Source organism: Tachypleus tridentatus, chromosome 13 (assembly GCF_004210375.1).
Source record: "Tachypleus tridentatus isolate NWPU-2018 chromosome 13, ASM421037v1, whole genome shotgun sequence".
NCBI classification, from domain to species: domain Eukaryota; kingdom Metazoa; phylum Arthropoda; class Merostomata; order Xiphosura; family Limulidae; genus Tachypleus; species Tachypleus tridentatus.
The window spans coordinates 95499998-95526903 of record NC_134837.1 but is presented as its reverse complement, the minus strand read 5'-3'; the positions used below and the strand labels follow the sequence as shown (position 1 = coordinate 95526903).

General features: G+C 32.7%; 1 protein-coding gene across 8 annotated transcripts; it reads left to right on the top strand.

Moving 5' to 3' along the window:
* On the top strand, positions 1-26630 carry LOC143237027 (ras-related protein Rab-21-like). 8 transcript variants are annotated; one of them, XR_013019838.1, is made up of 8 exons: positions 1-539; positions 2020-2171; positions 7381-7440; positions 15816-15923; positions 17296-17414; positions 18810-18898; positions 21696-23472; positions 24767-26630. XR_013019838.1 is itself a non-coding variant. In XM_076475852.1 (7 exons), exons 2-7 carry the CDS (start codon positions 2046-2048, stop codon positions 21827-21829), a joined length of 636 nt encoding a protein of 211 aa, XP_076331967.1. In that variant the 5' UTR covers positions 1-539; positions 2020-2045; the 3' UTR covers positions 21830-26630. The 8 variants fall into 8 exon arrangements, 6 of the variants coding, with proteins under 6 accessions (XP_076331967.1, XP_076331968.1, XP_076331969.1 ...); XR_013019839.1 differs by having other exon boundaries at positions 13-583; XM_076475852.1 differs by having other exon boundaries at positions 21696-26630.
* The last annotated feature ends 276 nt before the right edge of the window (positions 26631-26906 follow it).

Genomic DNA, 26906 nt, shown 5'->3' with positions numbered 1-26906 from the left:
GGGTACGTTGTTACGTCGGGATTTACTTGTATTTGAAGTGTGGTGTCGTGGTACAGTAAAAATAAAAAAAGTTGTATCGTTTAGTTATAAGCTAAAGTTAAATATGATAGGTTAAAGCATAGAATTCAAGAAAAACTTGCAGTTTTTAAAATAACAAAGCTTTGTTATTAAATGCTGCGCTATTACATATTGCAATGCAAGGTATTTCGACACAAGCCAAGGTTTTTCACATCTGTGCTAATTTGCTCAATCTTACTCATCTTAGGTTTTCCTGAATGTTATTGTTAATGTTGGTGTAAATTTCAGTAATAATTAATAAAACCACAGATGACATTAGGTAGTAATAGGCTTGCAAATTAAAATCCTAATAATTTTAATACGTTAAATTGAAACCCCGAGACAAAAGTTGATAACATTAACTCCGAAGCTGCCTTGTCACTGTGTGTCAGTGACAGTCAAGATTTGTAGTAACGAACTTCCCAGAAAGAAGACTGTAAAGAATCTACCACTATTCGGTCGTATTCTTCAAATACACTTGGGTATAGTTTATCGCCAGTGTATAATTTTACAGTAAGAGCGCTAAGTTAGTAATACTAATATCAATTGTAGTAGAAGTACTAGTACTAGAAAATAATTTAGGCTCTTAATTTTTATTAAAAATTACTGTTTGCTAGTTCCATTTACAATTTTCAGGTGATAATGGTATCAGATTACGCATGTGACTAATAATATTAACTATTTTAATAGCAATTACAGTAGTAGTAATAGTAATGTCCGATGTAGTGACTAGATAATAGTAAATTGGAAAACAATGACTTATAAGCATAGTAACACTTACGCAGTGAACATACTTCCTTAAGATTATGTTTCAGCGAACGTTAATGTCTTCTTCAAGTATGATATACTTGAAAAACATACTTGATATACCTAAATTATACCATTGTTCTATTCAAACAGTATTTTCTCTACATAAAGAGAAAAACTCTTCCATTATTGTGTATTGATTTGATATTGTATTAGCATAATGTGCTTCTTTACACACATAATGTTGGATTAACAAAACAGGGTGACTTGTTTATTACAAAAGATTTGAAGAACGTTTCTAATGACTACTGTTTAAGGGTTAATGGAAAATTTTAGTCTATACACTGTTTTCACGTGAACTATGTGGAAAAATTATTTCTTACGTTATTTATTAATAATAGAAAAATTATTATCAGAGTTTTAAAAATAATCATTTAATTTACTCTGTTTCATTGTTTAAATTTTGTTTCAGGTTGTAAAGGTAATATATTGTTTTTGTATTGTTATGCATGTCATCCATTCTTCAATTAGAATTATGTCAAATAAATAGTTAATTTTACATTCTTCAGTTTAAAATAAAGTGTAATGAGTATTATTTTATCCATATCCTTAGGTTTATTCAAAAAATTATATTTTTTATTATTTTTTGGTGTTTTCTAATAAGTCTGTATATTCTTGATAAGATTTATTTCATGGTGTTCTGTGTTAACCAATAAGCCTATTTAGAACTACATCCAATTGATTTAAAAAGGACTAACTTATAATGCCACTGACTTTTGTTAATGGTTTTTTTTTTTCAGTTTATGAGGTTTTATTAGAATCATGGTTTAATGTCATTATTGTAATAAAAAAATGTCAAGAAAACTTAAATTAATTTCTTTAATTTTCATACATTGTGCAAGTACATGTACTTATTAAACAGTTCATGATATTTACCTCAGTAAAATAGCATGTACTGTAGATTTTTATATGTGCAATACATTTACAGTAAATCTTTTAGGGTGCAATCCATACATATGTTGGTGCATAAAATAATACTGTAGGCTTAATATATTATAAAATCATTGAAAGCTCTTCTAAGTTCATTATATTCAAGTCTTTGAAGTAAGTGTGTTATATGTGTAACACTTCCAGTTTTAAGTTATATTGCTTACAGACGTATCTGTAGTACATAATTTGAGTGTTATTTTTATGACATTATTCTGTTGGTTACAGATTTTTAAGGCTTGCTACAAAAAGGTATGGCAGGTGGTCGTAGCCATTCTTTCAAAGTGGTACTGCTGGGAGAAGGATGTGTTGGCAAAACGTCATTAGTTTTGCAGTATGTGGAAAACAAGTTCAGTGATAAACATTTCAGTACACTTCAGGTACATCATTTTCTAAATTAATTGTAAGTTCTTATGTTACTGTGATCAACAAGTGATTTTAAGATTGAAGTAAGGAACTATTCATATATTATAAACAGTTTGAATTCTAAGTTTTTATTTTACTTACATTTAGAGAATTTGTTAATTGTAATATAACAAAATCAGTGTATTTCTTTAATACATCAAACATACAAATCCAGTGCGAGTAAGATTGTATTTTTGAATACACCTTTGTAATGATTAATTTCAAAAGTAAACATTTATAAAGTAACTGTAATAATTTATTTCTTATAGATAGTTTCTTTTATATTATGTAAAAAAGATTTATATAGAATGGTATGTATATGAGATATAAGTTAATGGAAGATAATGTATTTTTGAAGAAGGAAGAAAGAAAACCTAAATTTGATGAAATATTTTACTCTTTTTGGAAATTTTCTATACAATAGATATAATGATATATGTATATATATTGTCAGAATATTAAAATGTAATTAACCTTGGGTATTCTAATTGAACTGTATGAGACAACTAAATCTTCAGTTGAATTTAAAATGTACTTATTACGTGACTTTAAGGAAATACAAAAATCTGATAATTTTATATAATATAGCATTTGTCATTCACTTGTGACCATTAGAAATTAGTGTTATCTTAAAATAGTATTACAGTTGCATTTCAGCAAGGTCATGAGAAGCACTTAAAGTGCTGTATTACAGTGTAGCTGTAGTTTGAGTAAAGGTGTATTAAAATATTAATTCGCTAGCAAGGAATTTGAAGGTGTTCTAAACATTGAAGGTTCATAAGACCAAATGTTATCAGATTTTGTTTTTCTGTTCTTAATAAAACTGTTTGGCACCATTTGAATAGTAATCTAATGTTATATATCACTCGTGGAAAATTCTACGTCTTAGTATGAAAAATGCCCATTACCTAAATAAAAGATTTATTGTAAAACCACCTGCATATACTACCAAAACAGTATATGTAGTAGCACCTTTTATGTGTTGGAGCAGACCATTATAATAAAGCATTCAGGGGGTGGGGAACATTTAGCTGTATTTCTTCAATAAAATGTATTGAAGACCTTTGTTTATTTAATCAACAATGTAACAAAATGTAACATAATAATGCGAACTCTCGTTTTTTGTTTTTTTTTTTACAACTGAAAGTTTGTATTTTTCTAATCAAAATGTTTGTTTCTTTTTTACATGTTGCTGTGTGTTCATTAATTTTATCTGGTGAGCATAGTTTTATGGCTGTGTTTATTTGGTTTCTTAGTATGTTGAGTTTTTATTTTGTTTCATGTGCTGAGTTCCAAGGAATGTATAGTCCAGTATGGGTTATTTTTCGGTGGATTTCTGCTTTAAATTGTGTGTCGGTTCTTGTAATTAGACAAAATAAAACAATACTTCATCAACATTAATAAGTTTCCTCCACAAACTGTAGAAAACATTATACATACACACCTAGACAGAAAGCAAAATATATCTCACGAATCAAAAAAATCACGAAACCATATACTGCTGCATACCATATATTCCCGACATCAGCAGACAAATAACCAACATTTGACAAAAACTAGTAACAAAATATGACATTCCAGTTAATATCAAATGTATTCAAAAACCAGGCACAAAAATGAGGTCTATACTGTGTAAAAAACTACACTGACAAACACCACACCAACATTATTTATAAAATACAATGTGATAACTGCCATGACTTCTATATTGGAGAAACAAGTAGGAAAATGGAAACCAGATTCAAAGAACATAAAAAGTCACCTTCACACGTTTTCGAACACTGCAAGTCAAATAAACGCAACATAACCATAGAAAACACTCAAATACTAAATAAAGAAACAAACATATACAAACGCAAAATTAAAGAAGCCTTACTTATACAACTTAAACCCAAAATAAACCAATATAAAGGAACGCCTTTATACCTATATTAATATAATAAAATAAATAAAATTATATATTCAAACATCTAATACCGCCTTCTACATTTCGACACACAGTTACACAACCCCTTTCAAACATGTGGTCAGCTTCCGATCAGTTACCTCTTTCTTTCCTTGTGAACCTGATGATGACCAAAGAAGGTCGAAATGTTGTTCGCTCTTCTACGTAAAATATTTTCTCAACCCAAACGAGCCATTTTTGCATATATATTTCTCTACAAGTGGGTTTTCTTGACATCACTGATGATACACATTCACCACCACTGTCAGATCCTGTACCTTGATGTTTGATCTTTCATTCTTTATATGATAAATCCTTAAGGCAAATGTCTCCCTTTTTTTTATTCAGAAGAGATTAGAAGAGCTTGCTGGTTATCTCAAGTCCATCAAGAAGCTACATTCTGGGAACATCTATCCCAAACCACAATGAAATCCTGAATTCTAAGGCCATTGGGGAGATACTCATTGATGATACTTCCTATGCTACTCTGAAATCCTTGTAAGGAGTGTTTATCGAGAGAGATTTTAAGAACATTCCTGAATTGGAGATTCTTGCTGGTTTCTGCTGTGTGCTATATCTCCAGTCACAAGAATGGAATTATGCTCCCTGTCGAGATAGTTCATATGAATTGCAAGGTATGGCCATATATTCCTAACCCTCTCAGATGTTTTCATTGCCAACAGTTTGACATTTAAAGGCATCATTTTGTGGTCTTTGACATGTTCTCGTTATGGTGGCAAAGACAGTGATGCCTACAAGTGCAAACTGAAACTAAACTGCATTAATTGCAGTGGTTCCCAACCCTCTTACTTTCATTCTTTCCCTAAATGGATAGGTGAATTAACAAGTCAGCATTTACTCCTGTCTTTGTCTTGACCATTTCTTCCAGTGACTGCCTGGATCTGCCTTCTTTAGTTTGAGACATAGACAATTATTTGTTCATGTCCTCAATCACTGTAATCTCTGTCTACTGACAGAGACCTGCTCACTTGATCCAGGGCATAATCCATGAAGGTCAACAGACCTCCTTCTAATAAAGAAAAACTACATATTCATAAATTGAAGGGTCCTTCTCCACCTAAACAAAAATGGCCATTTTGATACTCAATGACATTAAGACCTTGATTGATTCCGATCATCCTATGTGTCTTTACTTATGGGATATAGTTACCTTTCAGTAGTTTTCTTTATACCAGAATGACAGGTTGTATGATGGTTGAGAGCATGGAGATGTGGCACTGTTGGTTGACCAGATTGTGCCTGTCCTGTCTTTGGAGTGTGGTACATCTTTGGAGGTTGTTGCAGTCCATGTTTTCTTTGTTTGTACCATTACTGTTTGTTCTTTCTACCTGTCTTCTGGAGAAACTTGTGATCAATCAGACTTTGATGCACTCATTTAACAATTTCTATTTTTCATTCTGGGAGATTTTTATGAGTACAATCACCTCTAGGGTGGTGCAATATTGATGGGAGAGGTCATTCCATAGAGCATGTGCTTTCAGATCACAACCTTTCTCTCTGCAGTACTGATTCTTATACTTACTTTCATGCACCTAGTCAGTCTCTTATTGCTATTGATCTTTCTGTTTGCTCTCCTTCACCTTTCTTTTTTTTTTTTTAGGGTTGACAATGACTTGTGGGGCAATGATCATTTTCTTAATGTTTTAAGAGAGATTTGTCATAGTTAGTGCCACCCAACTTGTGTGCCTCTGTAGAAATTGGATTGAGCCAATTGGCCTTCTTTCACCATTCTCTGAGAACTTGATCTTGCCATCAACAGGCTACATGATATTGATGACTTTCTGTATTGTACAGGCAGCTGCTCATTCTATTCATAAGACATCGAAACGTTTTCCATGGAATCCTGCCTGCCTCCAAATCATAAGCTTGTATCTCCTTGCTGTATTAACTATATATAATATAGCATAAAGAAACCAGAGACTTTAATCATAATTATTTGAAACACTACTTATTGTTACTCAACATGAGACTTGAATAATGAAGCATGGAAAAGAGAAGCTGAAATGGTTTAATATTTGACAAGAAATATCCTATCTTAAACATGCTATATAACATTAAGGAATAAAACCAAAACATGTATTCTAAAACAGTTGTAAGCATGGGTTTGGTCAATATCAACCCTCATTGGTTGAGATATGTCTTTAATGTATCACCTATAGAATCAGATAAACTCACCTAGTTATGACTTATTTTTACTCTGTGAAAGTGTTTTGAGGCATTCCAACATACATTTGGTTCAACTGATATTCGTTGCCACTATTCATTGCAGAGATTTATTGATTTTGAACAGATTTTACTGTGAATGCCATATATGCATTTAAACTGTGGTGATGATGTTTGTTTGTGTGCAAAAATCACCATGACCAAAATATATATGGTGTTCCTTTAACATTTTTAATGTGCAAAACAATTTTAACCAAATTAATGCATGTAAAAGTTATCTTAATATAATAGACATTCAAAATTACATACAACATGGTTTAATATTATTAATAATGTCTCTTAATTGCATAAAACAGATTTTGAGGCTTGTTATTAGTAAAACTATATTTAAGGGTTTAAAAAATTAAGATGAACAAGACATTGAAAATTTAGCTACTATTATTGTTTTGAACACCATGATAAAATTGGTAAGGATTGAGCTTGTGTTTTAAGGTTTATAAGTTTATAAAAAGTATTTAAAATTGATTGTTTTTTTATTTTCATGTTAAATATACATATATATATATATATATATATATATATATATATATGGTTGAAGTCATTAATTTCAGCTTAGAATTGGGTATTAGTTTTCTTTTCATTCCAATTTATCATTATATTTCTTTCTCTAACTGATCAAAAAAATTATATACCCTGTATCAAGAAGCTCTTGCTAACAGGCATATTGTTATGACAGTATATAGAGTTCAGTATTATCTTTCTTGTCATCATATTATGTTTGCACAAGTTATAGTTTTTGTTTTTTCTAAATGTTTAACAACCCAAGTGTTAACTTAATTAGAAATTACCACCTTTTCAGGTCTCTGGTGTTTTTCTGGCTTTAACATGTATGATATGATTAATATTACAGTAGAGATCTTGTATAGTTAATGAAGAACATAAATGAAACTGTTTTATACTTGCACTCATAAATCTTTTTCTTTACAACATTGTTAACTGTACAGAACCATTTTATTGTTTGTAATACTGAAGTACAAATCATTTTATTTTGACAGGCATCATTCTTGAATAAGAAAGTCAACATTGAAGGGAAGAGAGTTAATCTAGCTATTTGGGTAAGAATAGTATCTTGTAAGCTATATGTAAATTTGTTTAAAATGTTAACAAAAAGTAGAAACTATACTTTAAGGTAGGATTGCAACAAACAAATATTCAAATACTTTGTATTCATGCCACTTAAGAAGTTGTTTGAATGTTAGTATTACATTCCTTCAGTTAATTGATTCGAAACAAATGAAGTGTTAAAAATTGTATAAAACTTCTTGAAAATTAACACTATGCTTCTAGTTTTATAGTTAAAAAAAGGGGGAGTTGTATGTGCATTTGGGGAAAGACCTGTAAATTTAAGTGAGAATTTTTAAATATAATTCCTAGCTGGTGAATTGTTAAACTAGGCATTTTGATTTTCCTTCTTTACCTTTTATTTTTCTTTCTATTCTGATTGTTTTATCAATAACTGTTTTGCATGAACATTGTCCTTGAATAAATGCATAGTTCAAGATCTTGTATTCAGAATACATCATCATGAAGGTTCATAACTACATGTATGGCATTACTGCCTCCAATATAATAGTAACAGATCATGTATAGCTACTTGAGTAACCATTATCCATTTTTAGCAAATCATAGTATCATAATTTTCGAAATATGACATGCATTTTTGCCAATTTCCCCAAGCTTGCATATAGAAGTTTGGGTACATACATGGTACAAGATTAAAAAAAATTTTTTACAGCTAGTCTAAACTGCCTTTTCTTGCATATGTTATGAATGGTAATGCATAATTACTAGAAATGTTGTATCTTGTTGGTATGTCTTGTTAATTTTTTTCCCATTTCTAAGACATAAATAAGAATTATCTCCTGTTTTCATTCATTTTCAATATTGTTAAACATTTTTGAAATGATATGATAAGGAAGCTAAGTCTTGTAATTTTTATGACTTATTTACTTGCACACTTAGCTTTGGAAATGAAAAAATAGTTATCACTACATTATGTTTGTGTTTAAAAGTAAAATCTCTTTTCAATAAAACTTTCAAATTCTGTGTCCAAATCAGTGTCCTTGAATAGTTGGTGCAACTTCTCTAATAGCAAGCTCTAAGGCAAACTTGCTTTTAGTGATTTTGTGAATACTCTAACATTTTGATAATGTTTATTTACAAAGACAGCAACCACTACTGGAAGCTTGCTATCAGAGATTGTATGTATACATAACATTCTTGTCATCAGAAAGTTACTTTGCCCACAGTATCATAGAAGTCTAAATTAGTATTGTTTATGGTAATATGACAAATGTATATCATTGTTGATGAAGATTAGAGTGCATATTATAATTATTAGTGTATTATATTTGGAAAATTATGGTTTATACCTGACCATTTAATAATGCTGTGCTTTCATAGAAAAACTTATGGCTAGAGGAGAATAGTACAGCTCTCTCTCAGAAAAAGTGTTAGTATAGTGAGATTGTTAAATAATGTGGAGCCAAAGGACACAACGTCTTGAAGAATGGAGCTTTTAATGTTGTTCATGAAAACAGTAAAACCTTTAAAGGCTCTTAGGATAGTAATGTCTGAAATCACATCAAAGCTAGTCTGTAAAGGCTATGTTTAAGAAAAAGATCTCTCTCACTTAAAAAGCCATTGCAGTAAACCTGAGCATATATCCTACTGTTAATAATATAATTAAAATGGATTTGAAGTTAACACAGGTTCAGAAGCTTCCAGCCATCTCTTAAAATCTTTCAGGAGAAAGTGAAATTACATTAAACCTGTTTGACTGCATGTGAAACTGTGTGTTGCAACTCCAGTGGACTTTACACATTTGCTCTGACATTCACATTCAGTGAAATATCTGTTATAAGATTTGGTTTATTGATTTCGTTGTCTTTTGTAGAAGTCAAGTCTGATTGAATGGAAGCTGCAATGGTGGACAATAATCATTTTCATTTTATTAAGTATGATCGGTGAAGAGAAAAGTAGTTCTTAGCGTATGTAGCATGGACCATTATTCTTATAATGTGGTTACCTCACAGTAGTTGTGTCCCCCACTAGTACAGCAGCAAGTCTATGGATTTACAATGCTAAAATTGGGTTTGATTCTCCTCGATGGGGCACATTTGATTGATCAGCATGTGCCCACCCTGTCTTTGTCACTCAACACACCCTTGGAGGCGGTAGCCATCCGTGTTTCCTTGGGTCATACCATCACTGTTTGTTCTCTCTACCTGTCACCTGGAGAGACATATGATCAATCAGACCTTGATGCTCTCGTTGAACAGTTGCCGTCTCCCTTTCTACTCCTGGGGGACTTTAATTGACATCATCCCATCTGGGGAAGTGCTGTTGTTGATGGGAGGGGTTGCTCTGTAGAACGTATGCTCTCTGATCACAACCTTTCTCTTTTCAATACTGGTTTTTATACTTATTTTCATGCACCTAGTCAGTCCTTTACTGCTATGGATCTCTCAGTTTGCTCCCCTTCATTATTCTCCCATTTTTCATGGAGGGTTGACAATTATCCACTAGGCAGTGATCATTTTCCTATACTTTTGAGAGAGACTGGCCATGGTTGATGCCACCCTACCTGCGTGCCCCATTGGAAGCTGGATCAGGCAGACTGGTCCACTTTCACTGCTCTCGCAGAACTTGATCCTGCCATCGTGAATCAGCCATCAATAGACGACTGTGTGGCAGCGGTAACTGGCTGTATTATACAAGCAGCTGCTCAGTGTATTCTTAAAACCTCAACACGTTTTCCACGATATCCTCATCCGTGGTGGAATCCTGTTTGCCACTTAGCACGGCAGGCTCAAAAACGGGCCTGGGATACTTTTCATAGATATCCCACACTTTCGAACCACGTCGCTTTCCAAGGTGCCCGTGCACATGCTAGGTGGGTAAGACGTCAAAGCCAGAAGGAATCTTGGATTAAGTTCACAACTATCATATCTTCTACCACCGGTTCCAAGGTCATATGGGACAGGATTCCGAAACGTCAGTGGGCACTACAATTCTGTCCCCCTCTCCATCTTACTTTCTGATTGTCAGGAGGTGGCTGATGTTCGGAGCATCGCTGATACTCTAGGTGAAAGCTTTTGCCGGGTATCTAGCATTTCTGCTTGTTCCTCCACCTTCTTGGCCATCAAGACTCGGGCAGGGCGTTCACCTCTTTCCTTTCGAACTGACTGTCTCTTTGACTATAATTGTCCCTTTACACTGGTGGAACTGAAAATGGCCCTTCATCGGTCTGGCAGTACATCTGTTGGACCTGATGATGTACACTATGACATGCTGCACCATCTATCTCCTGCTTCTCTTGATGTCCTTCTAATTGTCTTTAATCGGATCTGGCAGGAGAATGTTTTTCCTGATGCCTGGTGCCAGGCTATTATTTTACCTTTCTCTAAGCCACGGAAAGATCCCAAGATTCCTTCAAACTACCATCCAGTTGCTTTGACGAGCTGTCTCTGTAAGACCTTAGAAAGGATGGTTAATGCTCGTCTTGTTTGGTTCCTTGAATCAAACAACCTCCTCTCGCCCACCCAGTGTGTGTTCTGACGACAGCACTCCACCACAGACCACCTAATTTCACTTGAAACATCAATCAGAGAAGCCTTTCTCAAACACCAACATCTTGTATCAATATTCTTTGACATTGAGAAGGCTTATGACACAACATGGAGGCATGGCGTTTTGCGGATCCTCCATACACATGGGTTACGTGGCCATTTACCCATGTTCATTAAAAATTTTTTAATGGACAGGAGATTCCAAGTTCGTGTGGGTTCAACACTTTCCCGTTCTTTTGTACAGGAACTTGGAGTCCCTCAGGGCTGTGTTTTGAGTGTCACACTTTTCAGTATAAAGATAAATGCAATCACTGAACAACTCCCTCTCACTATTGCGAATGGGCTGTATCTCAACGACTTTCACATCTCATGTCAGTTGTCGAACATGAGATATATTGAGCGGCAACTACAAACTGCCCTCAATCGTGTACAGAAGTGGACTATGGCGAACGGCTTTAATTTCTCTCTCTCTAAAACCGTTTGCATGCACTTTTGCCACCAACGGGGGTATCCACCCTGATCCTGAACTTTATATCAGTGAAGTTTTGCTGCCAGTGGTCCCTGAGACCAAGTTCTTGGGGCTTATCTTTGACTGTAAGCTGACCTTTATACCACACTTAAAGCAGCTACGGGTCAAATGCACAAGAGCACTGAACATCCTCCGTGTCGTCTCTACTAACAGTTGGGGAGCAGATCGTTGTTCTGTGTTAAAGGTATATCGTGCTCTTATTCGATCAAAACTCGATTATGGATCAATGGTCTATGGCTCTGCCAGACCATCGTCCTTAAAGATGCTAGACTTTATTCATCACCAAGGACTTTGACTCTGCACTGGGGCTTTCCGCACCTCTCCAGTTCAAAGCTTATACGTTGAATCTCATGAACCTTCTCTGCACCTTTGCCGTTTGCAACTATCTTTACTATATTCTTCGAAACTTCGTTCCTTACCAAAGCATCCCACCTGGGGATGTGTTTTCCTTCCTCAGTGGGCCGTACTTTTTCAGAACAGATGATCTACCATTGCTCCATTTGGCCTTCGCATCCAGGCGCAATTGGATGACTTGGGTCTGTCCTTGAATAACATTGCAGATTCCACAGGTCAGCCCATCCCACCATGGCTTATTACAGCCCCCAAATGTGACCTTTCTTTCAGTCATCTTAAAAAGGCAGATACTCCAGATTGGAAGTACCGTCATTTATTTAATGAACATCTTTCAAACAATCATTCCGTTCCATTTATACAGATGGTTCCAAATCAGGTAATTCAGTGGGCTCTGCTATGGTTTGCTGCGGTTTGGTGGTTGCGCGCAGAATCCCCTCTACAGCTTCTTTGTTCACTGCTGAACTGTATGCCATATCTCTTGCCCTGGATCATATTGAAGCTGAGCAGTACTCCAACTGCACTATTTATACTGACTCGCTTAGTTTTATACTGGCCCTGGAATTGCTACATGTTGGCTCACACCTGGTTCTCACTGATATTCAAAACCGACTGGCCCATTTCTCATTAACTGCTACTTCTGTCCAGTTTTTCTGGATACCAGGCCATGTTGGTATTTGCGGGAACGAGCTTGCAGACATGGCAGCTAAATCTATCTGCTTCGGCACTATCACCACTGTGTCTATTCCGTACATGTACTATGGTCTTGTATTTAAGGCTCAGCTCCGTGCCAGCTGGCAGTCCACTTGTAGTGAGCAACGCGACAACAAGCTTTTTCAAATAAAACCCTATATTGGGCTTTGGCCATCTAGCTTCCATAAGGTTCGGAAGGAGGAAGTTGTTCTAACTAGATTATGCATTGGTCACAGTTTTTTAACTCATCGTTTTCTTTTATCTGGAACTGACGCACCAGTGTGTAGTTTGTGTAACACTCAAATCACTATCAGCCACATTTTACTTTCTTGCCATCGTTACGATTCTCAACGACAGCACTATTTTCAACATGTTTTTTCCCAGGGTTTATCTGTAACATTGGACAATGTTATTGGTGATGATGACACTGTCCACCTTGATAAAGTTTTTAATTTTTTAATGGCCATTAATTTTTTAATCTCATTTAAGTGTTTGATATTTATTCATTACACCTTTTTAATTGTGGTTCCCTTTTATGAGTCTCAATCTCTCTAGTTCAATTTGAAATTGAAAAATGGCCAGAACATTAAATAACTCGACACCAGGACTGGAAAGGCCAACTTCAGGTGACTAACGCTGCTGTTTGAACTACCCGTTAGTTGTCCTGTCAAGTTGTTCCAATTTTGCTGCATGTCTTTTAAACTTTTATTACTTTACCCTTTGGTACTGGCCATAATGACACATAACCCAGAACCAGGACTGGAAAGACCAACTTCAGGTGACTGACGGTGGTTCTGGTACTTGCATGTTAGTCTTCCTGGTGGGTTATGATCATCACCATTCTGCTACGGAAGTTCTTTACAACTTTATAGATTGGATGTCAACATCGGTTTTATGCAATTTTCTGTTTTCAATTGCTGTTTTGTTTTTACCTTCATTTACTTTTACAAATTTTACTACATTTACTTTAATTTTACCTTTTTACTGGACATTTGGCTGCTCATTATTACGATTTTGCTATATGTCTTTTAAAACTTCTATTATTTTACATTTTGATCATGGCTGCTATGACATATAACCCGGAACCAGGACTGGAAAGGCCAACTTCAGGTTACTGACGGTGGTTCTTGAACTTACCTGTTAGTCTTCCTAGCAGGTTATGATCATTACCATTTTGCTAGAGTCAGTACTTTACAACTTCTTTCACTCTGCTTTCTCTCTTATCATTGTAGACTAGGTATCAACGTTGGTTTTATGCTTTTTCTGTTTTTCAATGATGTTTTGTTTTACCTTCATTTCCTTTTCTGTATTTTACTATATTTAAATTATTTTTACTGGAAGTTTGGTGCTGATAGCCTAGCTGCTTTATGCCATAAAATACTAAATCAATCAATATATCTTCTCTGTGGACTCATCAAATAGCCCAATGTGACTTTGCTGTAAGAAAAACACACACAGTTTACACATAGAACAAAAACCATTAACAAGATATGTCACAGTACAATCTTTATTTACTTTTTTTATGTCAAGAAAATAGATTTTTCTCAGATCTTTGTTTTTACAAAATAAATGTCTTTACTTACTATATTTACAAGTATTCCACATTTTGGGGTTACTTTCTTATATCTCAGACTGTAAAATAATTTTGGAATTGTTTCATCCTAACTATACTCTTCAAAAAAAGAAACGCTAAAGGCAAAATATGAGACAAATTGTTAACAAGTTTATTCCAGGTAATTCTGTATGACATGTGTTAAACTTTGCACATTCACTGCTGAACATCCAAGGTCTGCAAAGGCGAAGTCCACGCTCACTAGGTGAAGTTTAACGTCAATAATGAGTATGCCCCCCGTGAGCATCAATACCTGCTTGGCATCTCCTGCCCATGGAAGCGATGAGATGACGAATCACATCCTGTGGAATGGCTGTCCACTCAGCCTGTAAAGCTGCTGCAAGCTGAGGTAGAGTCTGCGGTTGAGGTTGTCGCCGTCGCAGATGTCGGTCCAACTCGTCCTATAGATGTTCGATGGGGTTTAAATCTGGTGATCTGGAGGGCCAGGGAAGAACGTTGATGTTGTGGTGTCTCAAGAAGACAGTGGTGAGGACGGGCGTTGTCATGTTGAAAAACGTCATTGATGTTCACCATGATGGGTTGCACATGGGGCCTAAGAATCTCGTCGACATATTGTTGAGCCGTAAGATTCCCTCGAATGTGCAAAAGGTGTGTTTTGGCATTGTAGGTGATGGCAACCCACATCATGACACTGCCACCACCATATCTGTCAACATCCTGCACACAGTTTGCTGCAAAATGTTCACCTCAGCGATGGTAAACACGGGTCCTTCCATCCTGCCTCCAAATCATAAAACGTGATTCATCGCTGGACCAAACATGCCTCCATCATCAATGAGGCCATACCTGATGTGCCCGAGTCCACTGCAGCCATGCTTGACGATGTTGCTAGGTGAGGATGACGCCTCTGACTGGACATTGAGGTCGGATTCCTGCATCTCGTAGACGGTTGCATACGGTCTGATCGGAAATCCTATGCAGCCCTGGTATGGTTGAGGCAGTAGATGTTGCAGTGGTGGTCCTATCCCGAAGGTGATGTAACCGGATGCAGTGATCTTGTGCGGGTGTGGTCACACGAGGTCTGCCAGATCGTGGACGGTCACTAGTTAATCCATGTTGTTGGTGACGATTCCATAGCCTTGTGATGGTGCTTGGGTGGACATTCACAGCTTTGGCAACATCTGATCGAGATTCGCCTGCTTCCAAGCAACCAATGGCGTTGTTGCATTGTGCTTCAGTCAGTCTTGGCGTAACTGTATTGCGTGTCGGTGGCTTAACACTGAGCTATGGAAACCGAGAACCCGTCACATGTTGCACTTGCAGAACATGCAGATCTCTCAAACAAATTTATTGGGCACGCATGCGTTTTGGCAAAAAAATCCGATGTTTTCCTCCATTTTCAAAGTGCACAACTTTTATTGTCATTTTGGTCTGACAATCAGTGCCTTAACACATGTAACATCACATACTCTGAGCTTGTAACGTTATTACATATATTTCTCTTTAAAATAATAAAAATATCCCTTTTGCATTTCTTGTTTTGAAGAGTATATTTGATGTGTTTAATAAATAAGACCTTGTGTTTATTTGAATATTTCTTTGGAAAGGTATAAAAATAATATCAAGAAATGACAGAAATAAAAATACAGCACAAATTAGCATGTATGTTAATTTTTGTATATAATATAGGTAATAATGCATTTTATTCTCCAGGACACAGCTGGTCAGGAGAGGTTTCATGCCCTTGGTCCTATTTATTACAGAGACAGTAATGGTGCAGTATTAGTTTATGATATAACTGATGAGGATTCATTCCAAAAGGTAAATTTTATTAATGCTATATATTTATGCAATGACTCAGGCACTTGTATCAAGCTTAAGAATGTATTCCATTATTAACAGTGGGGTATTGGAAATAATATTGATGTGTAGCAACACTGTTATAGTTTTTTGAATAAATTGTCAGAAAAGGAAATATTCTCTTATTTGTGAATGTTTTGTAGTATAATGAAAGAGAAATGTTGGTCAATTCATGTAGGAACAAAACTCTTTAATTTGTGGTTTTGGTCTGATGTTTGTTGTTTTGAACAAAACAGTTGTATAATATGAAAAGTAAGGATATATGTTAAAAAACCTATGCTTATGTAAATAATTAGGTTGGTAATAATAATACTTAGAATGGATCCAGAAATTCAGTAACTTATCCAGTCATAAACAACCTAAAGATAGATATGTGATTATCAAAGTTTAAATGTTTTTGTAAGTTGTGTTGTTGTACAATAGTTAGTAATTAAACATTCTTATGCAAAAGAAATAGGACTACTTAAAAATATACTTATTTGCATCATGTTTTGGATAAGATGCACTTCATGTTCACAAAATCTGTAGAATAACAAATATACACCAATATGATTAATATAAGAATATAGGGTTGAGAAAAGTATAAGTACATGATATAGTATTTGAAAATGAAAATGAAAGATAATATAAAGTGATGACATTATACTAAAAAAATTAAAAAACAAAAATAAAATAATGTTAATGAAAATATAAGTTAATCTTTAACACTAGTATAATTAAGCTGTAAGTGCATTAGAGTAACAGTACCAGGCATAATAGCAGCAATACATAATGAGATTGTTTTAGCACATTGATATTCTGTTGATTAAAACAAAATTAGTTGGTGTGGCTTAAGCCTAAATATATGTGCATGTGACAGTGAAGAGAGTTGCACTAAGATCACCATTGGATTTGATTTTACCATTTCTATTTCAGTGCAAAAAAATGTCTGTGCACTGTGAATTATACTAACAATTGTTCTAACTTGAATTTATAAGTTTAAACCTTGCATAATGTTGAGTTTAAACTTAAGCATTCTTGCTTTTCCTACATAGAATTGATCATCAAAAGTATAAAAATTTTTCACTGTAATAATTGTAAATATATTAGAGTGTATAGTGTCTGGATTAGGTGCATGATTAATGACTAATGTTATGTCATGTAAACAAGGGTCGAATAAGCTGCATGGTTTGTAGGAGTGTGTTATTTGTGATGTAACTTTAAATAGTTATTAATTATATACTCTCCGAAAGTAATAGTTTTTTAGTTTTCAGTCAGATCTATTATTAGCTTGTTCTTCATATGAAAATTGGACAAGTTATGTGTTTAAAGTAAACTTTTGTAAAAATAATAGGTCAAAATGTGGGTAAAAGAACTCCGTAAGATGCTAGGCAGTGATGTATGCCTTTGTATTGCTGGTAATAAAACAGATCTTGAAAAGGATAGAGCAGTTTCTTTGGAGGAAGCAAATGTGTAAGCTACAATTGTTTTATTTTAAATATAAGTGTTTCATAGTTTTATTATTTCTCTCATCATGTTAGATGTAGGAAATTCACTATTTGTCCATGCATTTTTACAGATGAGCTGAGGAAATTTTATTTAAAGCTGATTATTTAACTTAGGTAATGTTATGTAATTCTACTTCTAGGTCCTGAAAATGTAAATTATTTTGCATCATATTTATAGTATTGTCAAATAACTGAAAATTTGAATGGAGCAGATAATTAATTTTTGTCATAAAATTAAAATGTAATGAATTTTGTGATACTGCATCAGTATTTGTTGATTCCATCAGGTATTTCTACAGGACACAATTCATTAAGAACAGGTAAAATTACACACAAACTTAAAAACTGGTTTTATTGGTTCGTTTTTCTGAATTCAATTTTCAGTCACCTCTTTTGAGCTTGTGTCAATATACAAGATTATTTTTAAATGAATTTGTTGAAATTTATGCTTATTGTTTCTGCAGAAAAAAATAAGAAGATTAGAGATTCAAATTTGTTTATATGTATGTATATAATAATGATAAACTATTTTTCTATTTGCTCTTACTATTCTATTCACTTTACGTGCCAGTATTATAACATATTTGCTCAACATACATGATGACTCCTACATTATGGGATTTTCTTGTACCCAAAAAAATTTTTTATGTATTTGTTTATAGTACTGCCAAACAACTGAAAAATTTATACATACAAACCTTATTTTACAGTATTTCTGTTCCTTAGTTTTTATTTTCCTATTTTTGTAGTTATACTAACAACAGTAGCAAGTAGTATTACTTTTCTTTACCCTTTGAGTCATTTGTTTTTGTTGGGTAAGAGAATAATGCATAGGAGAGTAGATTTATTAAGTATGTTAATTTTATAAGCTTTGTGTGAACATTCTGGTTTTGGTTAGCTTTTTTTTTCAACATTTCAATGATTAAAATCAACTGGTAGTTAAGAAAAAGGGAGAAATTCAACATAACACTGTCACACACACACACATACATACACACCTGATTTTTCAATATCGTTTACAAATGTTTTAGGCATTAATGTAAAAAGAAACAGAAGTTTTTAAGACATCTTTTGCACCACATGCCCAGAAAATATCCTAAGTAATAAATTTATTGTATTTCCTCTGTGTTTGATGGGGGACAGCTACATATACAGTTTAAAACATTTTGGTGCAACTAGATGACTATAAACAATGTTTTTAGTTTGAGAGTTTAGTAAAAGTGTTAACTGGTAGATAAATTTTCAGTTTTAAGTATAAAACATTTGTACATTTTAATATTTTCTCTTATTATTGTTATTAACCTCATTTGATTATATTAACTTTATGTATTTCAAAATAAATTTTTTGATTAAATTTCAGATACTCTGCTTCTGTTGGAGCCAAGCATTTTCTAACATCTGCAAAGTTGAATCGAGGCATTGAAGAATTATTTGTTGATCTAACAAAAAGTAAATAAATTACTGTTTGATTTATAATTTTTTTTGTAATGATAAACCTATATTGGGTATATTTGTATAAAATTACTTAAATACAATGCATGCTTATTTCAGAGATGCCAACCATTACAATTTGAGCATAATCATTACAATTTTGGTGTATACATTACGACTATACGCTCATACAGACAAATATTATGACTTGTTGCAACTCCCAAATTATTATATATTATATAGGCCTATACAATAGTGATAAATTGTTCCCCCAGAGCTTGAAATGGGTGAAAAGAAAATTTCTAGTGAGATACAAATAAATTTTGATAATAAATAAAAGACATAGTTCAAATGGCTACTTGCAATAATCATGTTTGTGCTTAAAATAATAAATATTTGTATGTCTGACGTCTACCAATAGTTTGAGTGCAGTGCTTCTCCATACTGGGTATGTGGGGGAATCCATAGTTACGTCATCAGTGCTTGTCAGCCAATCAGCGCTTGCGTAGATGGATATTTCTTGTTTTCGATGCAGCATAGAAACACCAATGCGATGGTTCACAAGATGGAAAAAAAGAGGCCTTGTTCATCAGATTGTCTTGTTTCTGGCAAATCTAAAAGGACTAAAACTGTGAATCAAAAATTTAGGAAAGAGTATAGTGCAAAATATCAGGTCATTGCATCAAAAGTCAGTGACAGTCATGCGTTTTGTTCAGTTTGTCACATCGATTTTTCTGTGGCACATGGCGGGATAAACGATTGTTCCAGACATACAGAATCAGCATCTCACCAACAAAAGGCTGAGGCGAAGACAAAAATGATGCAGATAACAACATTTATGAATAAGAATTCAGAATATGAAACCATAAATGCAGAAGTGATGTTCACGCAATTCGTCATTGCTCATAATTTACTCCTAGCTACAGCCGATCATGCAGGACATCTATTCAGAAAAATGTTCCCAGACTTTGATATAGCAAAAAAATATGACTGTGCTAGAACCAAAACTACAGCCATTGTACAAATGTTGGGTTGAGAAGATGACAAAATAATTTCAAGCATACTTACTAACAGTGTTTACAGTTTAGTCACAGATGGATCCACAGATATGGATGATTCAAAACTATATCCAGTGGCTGTACAATATCTGTACGGGCTCTGTCTACAATCATTGCACTCAGTCATTTGAAATAGTTGGCATCTCTGTTATTTTACAATGATGCAATGGAATGTTGCTTCAGTTTAAAGTTATGATATGCAACTTATAACATAGTTAGTACTTGTGTTTTTGATTTACAGTGAATTTTCATCAATGTAATGCTACCATAGGTATGTTTAAGGTTAATTTCTGTCACACCCCTTTTATAAAGAAGAATATTCATGCAGTAGCATGGTTAAACAAAATAAATAAGAGGCACAAAACACAGAATTTAAAAAAAGAAAACTTTCAGTATTCTTTATGGAGCAAATCTACAAAGTTAATACAATGGTTATGAAAGAGAACCTTCTGACCCAAAAACCTGTTGTATTTGTTGAACTTTTGTCTTTTATGTAACCCAGAAACACAGGTTTAAAGTTACACAGATAAAAAAATGCATATAAGAATTTTTAAAGGAAAAAAATAAACTTACAAGGATGCTAGTAAAATTTTATGAACATATAGGAAACAAATGTCAAATTTAGATCAGCACTAGATGGTGGTGTCAGTGATGCGTTTGGTGGGGCATGTGCTGGTGAGTGTATATACGAATGTCATCAGACCACTGTAATGGGTATTTACTTTTATAGCATTTTCTAAAATTATGTTTATGCTGCTTTGTGTACCTTTTTTTTCATATATTAAATTTTAATATATTTAACACTATTAATTTTGCATTACAGTATGTAAAACTAAAATAACATTGTGGTATTTCTTGTGAACAATGATTAGAATTCTGTTGTAGTATCTGGTGACAATAATTAGCATATCAGTGTTTGTTCTGCTTTTTAATCAGTTTGTCACTGCTTTACATAATCAGAAGTTTGTCTTAGCTTCTGTAGAAATTGTAATCCTGAACTTTGAGTAATTTCAACACACTTAGTAATATTGATGTGTAACTGTGAAAAATGTATGTGTATGTAGGAATTTGTGTCTATTGGAATACATATGATTGTTTTAAAAATAGAAAATGCTTAATATTGTAAATGTAGTATTTCTTTAATTACACATGACTTCAGTATTTCTTATATGGTAAAATTAGCTAATTTTTAACACTGTTTATCTGTTGGTGTTGAAATGGAAAAATTATAAAAGCTAACAAATCATTTGTCTATATACATGAAATTTCAATGTTATTTATGCATACATGTTGTGCTTTTAGTAGTGGTTTATGCTAAAGAGGAAACTTTTTGAAATGTGATTAACAGAATGTGTGCTAAGTGAGTTGTGTTTAACTTGCACTTTGAAATGCAATTACCTTTCTTAGTTGATGGAAAATAAATTGTACTCAAAAAAATTTTGACAGGTGTAGTTCATCTGGAAAATATAAATTTCTATGGTTCAGTATTGTTGCTTCAAGTTATTGGCAGGAAATACTGTAATGTTATATAGCTTGTTATTGTTAAGTTATTTTGTGTATTTAGATAATCTCAACAGTCTGGTACTTAAACCTGCCATAATTTAACAGATTTACTTAAGTTTTGCTAAACCAAATTGCTGTTTCAGTGTACTATAAGAAAAATAACCTCAAAGAGAAACATGGATTGTTTGTACATAAATATCAAAAATGTGTCTGTCTGTATGTCTATCTGTATATACACATGCTTGTATTTTTAGGAATGATTGAAGTTGCTGAAAGTACAGATGAACATCGAACCAACAGCTTTGGTCATACTAGTAATCTCAGAAGGAACGTTGTCATTATTGAAGACGAATCTCAGGAACAAAGGACAGGATGCTGTGGAGGATAAAAACGGAGAAAGTTTGAATATATTCTGAAGTGTCTGATATATTTTCCAATTTGTAAAATATATATATATAAGGAAAATGTGAAAACATTTTAAACAGCTATCTTGCTGAGTTTGGTCACTGTTTATTACCTTAAGTAGAAATTATAGACTATGAAGAGTTGGGTATCTGTGAGATTTCAAATATTTATAACATAAATTACACCCACACCTGTTAGGTTGAGTAAAATACCACATTCACAATGACTTGTGTTTAAGTAATTCTAACAAACAGAATTTATTAACATTCACAAGTTAGGTGTAACTTATAACTGATTTACTTTATGAAACTAATTAGATTCAGCATTACTAAATTATTAGAATTATGAATAAAAGTAGAAGTTGAGTAATTATAGCAACATTAATATTATGTTGCTATTGCAAAGTGATTTATAAATGCCAGAAACTTTAAATATCAACAAAAACATGAGAGGATTTGAAGGAAAATGCCTTGGTTTCTTTAGCTGCAAGTTTTTGTTTTGCCTAAAACAAGTCAGATATTATTTTTGTTAATTTTGAATAAATGGCTATTTAAAACTGTAAGCTCCTAATTGGACTCTGAGAAACTGTCTTAGAGTAGCCTTGGTACATGTAAAAATATTCTATTTAGTACTTTTCTGACACTGGATTATGTAATGTATTTATTAAGAATTTTCTTTATCATGTTAAATGAGTATACAATGGTATTTATGCTTGAGCTTTTTCTTTCATAAATATTAAATTGCAATGAAAACAAGTAACATATTCCAGAGTGGCTATTATTTTAAATATCTATGAAATCATTAAATGTGAATCGTCAGCTATAGTGCCCAAGGTCTACAGGGGATGTGGGGGAGGGTTTAAGCTAAAAAATATAGGAACCCCTGTTTTAGAACATTAGTAATATTTTTAATCAATTTTTGAAATGGTATTGTATAAGTACAAGAAACTTTCCATGCTTCAAATAAAAGCATTGTGTTATTATTTTTAGCTTAACATGCTTATTTTTTTTATAATATTTATAACTAAAGAATGTTTTCAGTATTTAGACATTAAAGATGTTTTATTTTCTAAAATCCATGGTTAACTATCCTTTTTCAGTACCATAGTTTTTTGTTGTTTTGCTATTGTTCTTAATACTACAAAAATTTAAAGCGGGGAATTGTTTAACAGTTTTGTGGAAGCATGTATAAAACTTATTTCAAAGTATTCAATGTATTTTGAAATTCTGATTTCACATTGCAAATGTTTATTTTATTGTTGATGTCACTTGACTCACCATCACAGAGTTAGGAAGTTAGAGATTTTCTTTTTATTATTTTGCTTAATATACACATTTGTATTTTGCTAAAGTGTATCATAGTCTCTGAATGATTTTTCTATATAGCAGAAGTGTTCCACATCTACATTCTGAAAACAACCTATTGTTCCTGATACTTAAGGACAGCCAATTCAAACATGAAACTATGAATTTTCTCATATTCTTCAAATATTTATAAAATATCTTTGTGTTTATGAGGTTAAGAATGTACAGAAATTTGTACACACAATGGATTATACACAGAAGTAAGCCATCAAAATGGTAGCACATCACCTACACCAGAAGGAGCTTTCAACAGTGATTAAGTGTAAGTGCTTCATATATTTGTATTTTGACAACTACATGCAATTTGAAAAGTATTTCTGTTTGGTTTAACATATTTCTATACAAGGAACAAGACTGTTGAAACTTTTATTTTATATTTCAGTTTCACTTTTTAAATTTAATTATTTGTTTTTTTCCCTCCACATATCTCAAAGTGATTGACTGAAATTTAATACAGCAACCATCAATCTAATTAGTTTGGTAATAATGCATATTTTTGCATTTACATTGAACTTAGTAGAGTATTACATAATTACCAAATCTTTATTTATTACTAGTTACTGTAAACCAAAAGAAAAAAGTTTTAGTTACACTTTTTTTTAAAAGATTTCAAGTATTAAGTGGAGAGTTAATTCTGAGGTTCTAAAATTATAGATGAAAAACATTTGTATGTGTGTGTGCATATTTACACAAGCTGAAATACCCATCAGCTGATGAAGAATGTTTAAACATAATTAAAACAATGTATGGTATAACAACAATAATATATTTTAACATAATAACTTGAACATAAACTTTATCTCAGAATTTTAAAATATAATAAAGTTTCTTCATAAACAACATTTGTAGTTTATTTACCATCTACTATTAAATACAAATTTTGAGATGATTCCACCCTTAAACACCCTATATATTATTGATCATGAGAAAAGCATGGTTGTTTGAAAAACAATCCAACAACTCTCATACTTTTACTTTGAAACTCTTTAGAATATTCAACATTGTCTGAAGCATCAACTTGCCAAGATTGTTTAAGATTAACTCAATAGGCTTGGAGTAATTGAGTGAGAGGCTTTACACAAGAGAAGTAAGATTAAGTTTAATTTTTACCCACTTAAGACATTCCCCATCATTCATGTCAACACAGTTTGTTTGAGAATGGCCCAGTAGGCTTGGAGGATTGAGGGTGAAAATAAAGACACGTCTTTATACACGTACACACACAGTAACCTCATTATTTTGTTGTTGAAGCATGTATTTGTATTTATAGACCTAACCTTAAATATCCTTATTTGGACACGGAAGGGCATTTTTCTGTCTTCAGTTTGGATTTCTATCACAGGAGAAATAGTATATTTAACCTATTTTTCATTAAAAAGTAAGATATTTATTTTGTTGAATTTTATGTACATAATCTGTTTATTGAGTTATGAAAACTGATGAATGCCATGCAAAGTAAAATTTAGCAAATTTGTAAAAATGTCTTGGGAAGGGTCACATTTTGAGGGGTGCAATCACATCCAAGAGTGAGATTTGTTCTATTATATTCTTTGTAGTTTAGAAAGCTGTCCACAAGCAGTGCACTTCAGAATGGATGACCAATCCCTAAGTCAGATTAGAATTGTTACACTGTGACTTGTACGATATTATTTTGTGTTTTTTTTTTTTTAATGTGTGTATTACGGTAAGATGATTGTGCTCTTCTCATTCTTCATTGTACTGATGAAACAAATGTCAGAAGTTAATAAAGCAGGAATGTCTTGTAATTCATTAAACAGCTTTTGGGTATCATTTTGTAAATATATATATATATATATATATAGTCAATGAAGTAGTTTTATAAATTTTCAAAACAACATTTAAAAACGTGTTTAGAAACAGAGTTATATTGCAGTATTTAGTATTGTTTAAGCACTAGTTTCACCATTTGTTGCATTTAGATATCAAAATGGTATGGTAAAAAAAGTGTAAAACACCAGAAGGATAAGATAGGTCTCCAATAGGGGTAGTTAAAGGATATGTTATCAGAATATTTGTCATACTTTGATAAAATGAAAAATGTCAGTGCAGTTTATTTCTTGACTATATATATATATTTCTTTTTATCATTGTGCAAAAGAATATTTATTAATTAAAAAGTTGTACATGGATGCCTAGTTTTTATAATGTTTTGCCTCCTAGATCATGCTGTTAATTAGAAAAGTTTGATAACATCAATCAAGTTAGAAAAAGAAATTATAAGACAGTATCTTATAATGTGTGCTGTTGATGGGAGGGAAGCAAAACTCATATCATGAATGCCCAGTTTATATAATAGTGTAAAGGGACAAATTACAAAATTTAGGTTAAGTTTATTAGTTTAAGAAATGTATTTACTATAAAATCTTTACTAATGTAATGTTAGGAAGCACATTTTTAGTTAAAACATAGAATAATAATAATATTTTGATTCATTGATGTATATTATGCTGAACTTTTTCTCTAGAGTTTGAACAATTTGTGTAGAGAAAGCTTTTAATTATTAGATTTAAGATTGATCTGTTCAATGTCTTTAATTAAAAGCTCATAAGAGTATTTGAACTTTTTTGTGTATGTTTTAAAAATAAATGCTATGTTTAAATTAATAACACAAATTTTAATTACATGAAATAACTTTTATAAACCACTTATTTGTGGGTATGAGGTTTATCTGTAATATTTTTCAATGTAGTGTAAACTGTTTAAAATTAGCACTTTGCAATTAATTGGATAACTGTGATGTATACAGAAAATACTTGTTTTTCTGTGATATAATTGTTTATATAACTGTGATGGTGGATTTGTTTTTTACTATCTAATTATTGGATAAAAATTGTGAAGTTATATGAGCAACTTTATATTAAAAACTAGGTAAGTACTTTAAATAAGGTAGTCCTGATTGAAAGTGGAATGTATGTTAAATGGTACTAAGAATTCACCTACAAATAAAAATGGATAAATTACAAAACTTGATAACCTAAAACTTTCAAGAATATTTTAGAGGGAGAAGTGGAAATGTAATGTGGAAAATAATGTGCATTTTATTCTTGTGGGGGTGTTGAGATTTTGTTTTTTATGCAATGGACAAGATTTTCAATATATAAGCATTCAAGATGTTCAGTTATTCTGAATAAATAGGCTAGTACAAATAAGTTCTTTACATTGTTACGAGGTGATGTCATTTTATTTTGCTTACAAAAAGAAAAGTTTAATACAAAAGGTTTTTTTTTATCAGAATTATACTTGCAGTACATTTGTTAAAACAAATTCAGTGATATCTGGAGTTATCAGATGTCTTGTGGTAAAGAATATTAAGTTATGTAGAATTTTGCTCCTGGTAAAAAATATCTTGTTTTATTTCTGTTCAGATTTTCTTTTGAATAAAACCTAACTAGTTAAAAAGCTGTTCAATTTGGTTTTCATTTTTGGGCTCGGCATGGACAAGCGTGTTAAGGCTTACGACTTGTAATCTGAGGGTCGCGGGTTTGCATCCCCGTTGCACCAAACATGCTCACCCTTTCAGCCATGGGGGCGTTATAATGTGACGGTCAATCCTACTATTCGTTGATAAAACAGTAGCTCAAGAGTTGGCAGTGGGTGGTGATGACTAGCTGCCTTCCCTTTAGTCTTACACTGCTAAATTAGGGACGGCTAACACAGATAGCCCTCAAGTAGCTT